Here is a 7919-nt window from a genome sequence, read left to right on the forward strand (position 1 = left end):
TCCTTTCTGCCATATCAAATCTCCCGCCCTATAATAGCCGATATTTCAGGTTAAGCCCGTGGACCCAATCACTGTCCACCAAAGTTCCCACATCATTCCAAACTTTCCTCAATGTGTGTATAAACCTTGCCACTGAACCCATATGCTACCCTGCCACTCTCCCACTTTGGCCAAACCCCTCTTCTTCAAGCAACTATTTGATTTCCGCTTCTTACACCTGGCTTTCTTAGAAATTTAACCACCACATGACACTTCCCACTTGTCCTTCCTCATCTCTTGCTGCCCAGTTGTCGCCTTAATTTAATCCCTATCTTTGAAGCATTTGAATCAACAGATCGTTACTAACTTTAAATCTCCCCGAAGATCATCTTTCTCTAGCCATCAACACTAGAAACACCGGTCCAATCCTGAACCACCGCATATCGCGATCTCTGATAGTCGCTTCCTATCATTTCACAATACCCTGCCCCAAAGGCGAATTAAAGAAAACCATAACACCGATGAACTTAACATATTCAATCAAGGACGACCACACCATGTCGTAGATAAAAATTCCATCCTACTTGAAAACATCAAGCCTCGTTACCCTATCAACCCAAACTTGAACATTTAAAGTCCGATTGTCTTTCCTCTACCAAAAATAAAACACCGAATCTATGCATCGAGCATTGAGTAAACCTCCTTTCATGTCATTCACTGCTCCGACGCATAGGCAAGAATCCTACCATCACATCAATACTGCGAGATAGCCATTCATAAGCACTATAGAAATTTGTACATAGCCTCAAAGCTCGCAGAAGTACAGCTACCAAGGTGAAAAGACAGAATATCCTTCCGCAAGATGGTGACAATAGCCAACCAAATGCGTAAGGAGAAACATTCCGCACCACATCTGTAGTATCATTACAATTACCCACTTCCCGATTTATAACCAGCGCTTCGCGTCACATAAGATTTAATGGAAAGGAAATGAAGGCATAAGCCTCAAGGGAATCAAATTGCACGATGAGGAATCAAGAAGGGAAGTGCTCCTAACAGCCCTGTAGCCTCTCGAGGATAAGTACAGACATCTCCGTACCGATCCGCGAGACTCTACTAGACTTGCTCATGAATCGTGAGACCTAAGGGAACCTAGTGCTCTAATACCATGTTGTCACGACCCAAAATCCACTAAAGGTCGTGATGGCGCCAGACACCACTGTCAGGCAAGCCAACACCAAGAAGTTAATTAAATTCCCATTTTAGTATTTACTGAAATCATTCCTTTTATACATTAAACAATAAATAATGAAATTCACTGAAATAAAATGATATTTGTAACAAAACTTAATATTGAATGATCCCATAATAATCCCAGAACCCGGTGTCATAAGTGCATGAGCTATTTCTAGGAAATTAAATGAAGTACAATGACTGTCCGGAATACAAATTGGACAGAAGGTAAATACTATACATTAAAAGAGAATATGTCGGCTGCGGTTCGCCTCGAGATATGCATCTCACCTAATTCGCCGTATCATCCATGCTGCTATGCCCATTAGGCCGCTAGAGGTATATGTGCCTGCGCAACAAAAAGGCATAACAAGTGTAGCATGAGTACAAAAAAATAACATGTACTCAGTAAGTATCCCGTCTAATCACGAAGAAGTAGAGACGAGAGGTCGACTTCGACACTTCCTAGTGGTCCAATAATGATATTCCAATAATATAGTAAATCAAGGATTTTCATAAAAATGGATGTAACTCGGTAGCATGAGGCAAGTAAACAATTCTTTCGTTTATAGGATATTTCCAAATTCATTTTTCATCATTTATGCATTTATCTCAGGCTAGGGAGAACAAATATCAACATCTATGAATTTCAAGGCAAGCAATACAAACATGCGCAAATCATGTCGAGGTCGTACGGGAAGATCCAACAAATATTTAAACTGTGCACTTCCAGAAGGTTGAATGGCGCGAACCATAGATGTATCTATTTAATCTACCAAGGCGTTCGACCCGTTCCACAATAGATAAACATATTCAATCGGTCAATCAAGAATTCATCAAGGAGAAATTATCCAAGAAAAGACAATTTTTCTTTTAAAAAGTCAAGAAACGATGTCTAGTTTTTTTAGAAATTTATTTACACGTTCGATATATTTAAAGCATTTTATATTGACAACAGGATTTGCAAATATTACAAGTAAAACATGCTTTTGGGTCCTAGACTACCCGGACTTTAAGCATAATAGTAGCTACGCACGGACTCTCGTCACCTTGTGCATACGTAGCCCCCACAAATAGAAGCACATATCCAATTAATTCACCTATGGAAATAATTCCCTCTTACAAGGTTAGAAAGGAGACTCACCTCGCTTCGAAGCCTATATCCCAATTCAGGAACGCGTTCAAACCTCCTAATCGGAGCTGAACGATCCAAAAACTATTTAAATAGGGTGAGAACTAGTCAATACGTGCTCAAAAGTTCATATTCTAATTATTAAACTAATTTTCCAACCCTAAATGCAAAGTTCCTAAAATTCACACCCGGGCCCACGTGCCCGGATTTCGAATTTTTTTTTCAAGAAAGTTGTTACCCATAACCTAAGGATCAAGAATATATTGATTTCTACTCCATTCCATAGCCATTTTAGTGGTCAAATCTCATGTTTATCCAAAACCTAGATTTTTCATCTAAACCCTTGATTTCACCAATTTTTACATGTTAATCTAGCCCTAATCTATGTATTAAAAGGAAAATGAGCTAAATGGTCTAAGTATCGAAATTAATAGCTGTGCACATGCCTCAGATGTAGTATTTGCGACACCTGGTTCGCAAATGCGACACAATCATCGCAAATGCGAACCCTGGACTTCTACTGCCTAGGTCGCAAATAAGACTAAGTACTCGCAAATGCGAACCCTATCAGGATCACAAATGTGATCCAAGCCCAAGCTAGGCTTCTTCACAACTGCGAAGCTTTCATCGTAAATGCGAGTTCGCATTTGCGAACAATCTCTCGCATTTGCGAGACCTGCAACTGGTGCCAAGAACACCAGAAAATCTGGTGTTCTTCCAACTCCTCCCATACGTCCGAAACACACCCGAGGCCCATGAGACTCAGTCTAATCACACCACTCAGTACTATAACATAACACAGACCTGCTCAAAGCCTCAAATCACGTCAAACAACGCTAAAACCATGAATCACACTCCAATTCAAGCTTAATGAACTTTAAAATTTCAAACTTCTACATTTGATGCCGAAACCTCTCAAATCACGTCCAATTAACCTCAAATTTTGCACACAAGTCATATTCGACATTACGCACCTACTCCAACTTTCGGAATCAGAATCCGACCCCGATATCAAAAAGTCCACATCCGATCAAACTTCTCAAAAACCTTCAAATTCCTAACTTTAGCTAGATGACTCCAAAATGACCTACGAACCTCAAAATTCATTTCCGATCGCGCTCCCAATACCAGAATCACCATACAGAGCTATTCCCAGACTCGAAATCCCAAACGGACATCGATAACACTGAAATGCACTTCAACCCAAACTTATAAAATTCTTCCAAAATGTTAACTTCCACAATAGGCGTCTAAACGCTCTCGGGTCATCCAAAACCTGATCCGGACATATGCCCAAGTCCAAAATCATCATACGAACATGTTGGAACCTTCAAATCCTGATTCCGAATTCGTTTACTCAAAAGTCAAACCTTAGTCGATTCTTTCAACTTAAAACTTCCGATATGAGAATTTTCTTTTCAAATCAACTTCAAACTTCCCGAAATTCAATTCTGACCATGCGTGCAAGTCATAATGCCTGAAGCGAAGCTGCTCATGGCCTCAAACTGCCGAACGACGCGCTAGAGCTCAAAACGACCGATCGGGTCGTTATATTTAATCAATTAATTTAATTAATTAACGAAAATTCAATCCGAAGTTACCCATGACCCCCGACCCAGTCCGGTCCGTTTTCTTTCCCGGATTATTTTAAATCTGTTGTCTAATTTTTTCGCAATATTTTCACTTGTTCCAACAGCTATGGCTATTCTGAAAGGTTGCAAACCTTTTCAGAAACAATGCCAAATGAGCTATAAATATGCCTTGAATACCAAAATTTTTACTTACTAAATTTTCTAATTATCTTCTTCTTCTTCTACGCAATATTTTCCAGTGTATTTTACGACCATTGCGTGGTTCGCCGTTTGGTACCAATACACTGGTGAGTTAAATCGTTCTATCCTGGGAGGATATATTCCAGCACCTCGGGTACTTGAGGGGAATAATTTCCTTAAGGACTCACTGTGTATTCAGTGGACTCAATTTATTCTTATTTTATTTTTCAGAATTTATTTTGTCATTCTGGTTCTACTAACTTTCTGTTTTTGTTTTTCCAAAAAGTTTACTGTTTTATTGTTTATTAAAGCATTACAGATTGCATAACAATTTGTACCTAGTATCCATACTTCATTATAAATTTTTAGACTAATGGAAGTAAAACCTAGTATAGAATAAAAACCCCATTAAAGAAAACATTTTATATATTGGGGAAGAACAGATAGATAGCACCATTAAATAAACATTTTATATAATTCGATATTCTATAATTGAAGGGGTGTAATGGAGCAACGGTAAAGTTTTTTCCGTACAAGTTCGTCCAGTGGAAGCAGTCATTAGTATTTACATTACAGTAGGTTATCTGGTCTTCTAAAACACACTCCTTGAGTGTGACCCTTCTTCTGACCCTGCGTAAATGCGAGATGCCACATAATTATGAGTACATGCCCTCGGATAATCGCGGTTTTGCTTGAGCAAAAAATGGCACGGTACAAAAAAGATTACATCCCGATTTCTCATTGAAGTCATTGCACGGAGAGTTTGGTGGTAAGTTCCAAGAAAATCCTTGAAGTAGCCTAGCAAGTAACATGGTAGTAATTGTAGAACCAAGTTTCACACCGGGATAACCTCGTCGTCCAGTACTAAATGACAACAAGTGTAACTCTAAATCATTGAGAACTACTTCACCACCTTCCTCCTTGAGATGGTGCTCTGGCTTGAACTTCATGGGATCCTCCAAAACCCTAGGGTTCCGACCAAGTCCAAGACGACTTAATAGCACTACACTCCCTTTGGGAATGAAGGATTCACCCACAATAGTATCAGAAACTGACTCATGAGGCACGTTAAAAGGCGTCAAGGGGTGGAGCCGAAAGGCCTCTCTAAGGCAAGCTTTGACATAATTTAGCTGTGGCAGGTCAGATTCTTGAACTAATCTATTTCTCCCAAAGACGGTGTCAATCTCTTCTAAGGCCCTTTGCATTATCTGTGGTTCGTTCAACATTTCTTTGATTGCAAATTCAACTGCATTTGAGGGATTATCTACCGTTGCAAACATGAGTTCCTGTCAAAATTATTTGAAACAACCAATAATGTCAAACAAAATAACCATATTTGATTTTTTCCCAGAAAACAAACTTGTGTTTTCGAAATCAAAAATATTTTCCACAAACAAAAGGATGTAATTTTAAACAGACAATCTCTAAAGTTAATTTTTCCAAAAAGACAGACAATCTCAAAAGTTTTGGAACTTGTGGTCTTAAACATGTCATGATATTTTTGTAGCCGTAAAAACATGTCAGTAAATGAAAATAAAAAATTTAAAGTTAAAATTATTTTCAAATATAGTGAGTTGTCGTTCTTTAATCTCTTGACCAAAATTGTAATTTGCCATATCGTTCACATATATAGTTTAAGGAATTGAAAGTATACTTACAAGGACTTGCGCCTTAATCTCTTTAACATTCATCAATGGATTTCCATTGGTATCTTTGAGCCTGGTGAGAACATCAAGGATGTCTTCTTTCACATGAGCTTTGTTGCTATCTTGCCAAATTTGAAACCTTTGGTCAATGATCATGATCAATCAGTTTTGTTGCTTTGACATAGGCTTTCTTGATAATTGCCTTGTGACCATCTAAATCAAATCCACTTAACCATGGCAAATATTCTGAGATACTAAAAGAAAAGAGATAACCAAGAAGTGTGAAGAGTGCTTCAACTTGTTCTTCGTCTTCTTCTTCTACACTTGGTCCTCCATTTTTTCCCGTTATTCTTTTTCCTAGTAATCTCTTGCTGAAAATCATATTCTTAACAACATTTGCACAGTAATATCTGGTCACTTTCCTCAAGTTAATAGTAACAGGTTCGTCGATACTGCAATATTGATTGTATACAAATCGAAGAAGGTGGTCAGCTTCTTCATCCCTTTTATGACGAAGCCATTGATGAGATGATTGTGAGAGGACATGGGAACCAAGAAATCTTCTCATTTTCATCCATTGATCACCAATAGGGAGAAAAACAGAGGTCAAGTAGCCATTGCTAACGAGGGTGGCAGACATGCAAGTACGCCTCGACGAGAAAAGAGAGTCTTGCTCCCTTAAGAATTGGCAAGCAAGCTCAGGAGAAGTGACAACAATGACATGGAAACTCCCAAGACGAATGCAAGCAATTTCAGTTTCCATTTCCTCCATAAGTTTGTGTATCCACTGATATGTTGGCTTCTTCTTTAGTAGCATTTGAGGAAAGCAGGCCATGGTTTTGTACCTGGAGGCAATAATGGCTTTTTGGTTTTCTCGTTTCTTGCACTACTCCATGACTTGCGTGTTATCTTAAGGATTGTGGAAAAGAATATTTTCCATATTATAATAATGGAGACGACAATATGAAAAAGATTAACAAGGTTTGGCAATTTAAAGTTGCTGATCATGATTTTCCTTGTGATTGCTGAAGGCTATGTTTCAAAGGCAGCATGCTATCCACTATTTATAGCTCTTCATGAGCTTGCAGTTTAGTACTTTCAGGTTCTATAAACTACTTTACATATGTAATTACTCCTACTATCTTTTACCATGAACGGTATCCTTGGAACAACGGTAAAATTGGCTCCGTTTGACCTATAGGTCGCGGGTTCGAGCTGTGAAAGCAGCTACTAATGCTTTTATTAGGGTATGCTATCTACATCACATTTCTTAGGGTACAACATTTCCCCGAATCCTGCATGAATACGGGATGCTTTGTGCATCGGGCTGCCCTTTACTATTTTTAAAAAAAGAATTAACCCAAATAGCCGCCTACCTAACCACTTAAACTAAAATAGCTGGTTAAGGTATAATATATGCATAATTTATGTATTATATATGTATGATCGTGTATAATGATCAATGTATAAATTTATATATGTGGCTAGAAAAATATACGATGAATATGACCAGCTATTCGTATAAAAGATCCCTTTTACAAGTGACTGTTCTAATTCAGGAAGATGGGCTCGGTCTTTGGCTGCTCTAAAATGAGTATTTTAACCAAATTGCATGGGGTAGCCACTTTTTAAAGTGGTAATTACTTTTTATCCAGCATTTTTAATGTTGAACAAAAGTAGCCACCAGTCTATTAAAATTAATATGAAAAGACGGTGTTACCCTTTCTTCTATCTCTTTTCTGTCCATGTTCTCTTCCTTGCCAATCTCCCCGTCCCTTTTCTCATGAATTTAGTAACGGCCACACATGGCCTCTACCTCCTACATCACGTTCAAATCCCTGCAACAAACTCATCTCAAACTATATTACTTCACTCACTACAACTCAAACTATATTACTTCACTCACTACAGTAAGCATTCTTTAAAGTTTCACTCTTCTTTACATACTCTCCTTTCTGCACCAACAAAATACACACTTGGAATTTTGCCCTCCATTGAAGTTAAAGCATAGGTCACTCACTTGGAAACAATATTGTCCTTTGAACTAGAGCAAGAAATATCAGGCAATAGAACTAATAATGAAAATAGCTCTGTAGAAATATCAGGTAGTAGAACTTATACTGAATTCACAGGTAGTCCTGACCTTAGAGTTCCAAG

General features: G+C 38.2%; 1 protein-coding gene and 1 pseudogene across 1 annotated transcript; both read right to left on the reverse strand.

Moving 5' to 3' along the window:
- Positions 1-5194: 5194 nt before the first annotated feature.
- LOC142180893 (tyrosine N-monooxygenase-like) lies at positions 5195-5927 on the reverse strand (annotated as a pseudogene).
- A 53-nt stretch (positions 5928-5980) lies between these two features.
- Positions 5981-6597, reverse strand: LOC107762589 (phenylalanine N-monooxygenase CYP79D16-like). Its single transcript, XM_075252999.1, has 2 exons — positions 6061-6597; positions 5981-6016 (listed from the first exon to the last, which is right to left on the reverse strand). The coding sequence occupies exons 1-2, from the start codon at positions 6595-6597 to the stop codon at positions 5981-5983; spliced, it is 573 nt and encodes a 190-aa protein (XP_075109100.1).
- Between the last annotated feature and the right edge of the window lie 1322 nt (positions 6598-7919).

The sequence above is a fragment of the Nicotiana tabacum genome, chromosome 5 (assembly GCF_000715075.1).
Source record: "Nicotiana tabacum cultivar K326 chromosome 5, ASM71507v2, whole genome shotgun sequence".
Taxonomy (NCBI): domain Eukaryota; kingdom Viridiplantae; phylum Streptophyta; class Magnoliopsida; order Solanales; family Solanaceae; genus Nicotiana; species Nicotiana tabacum.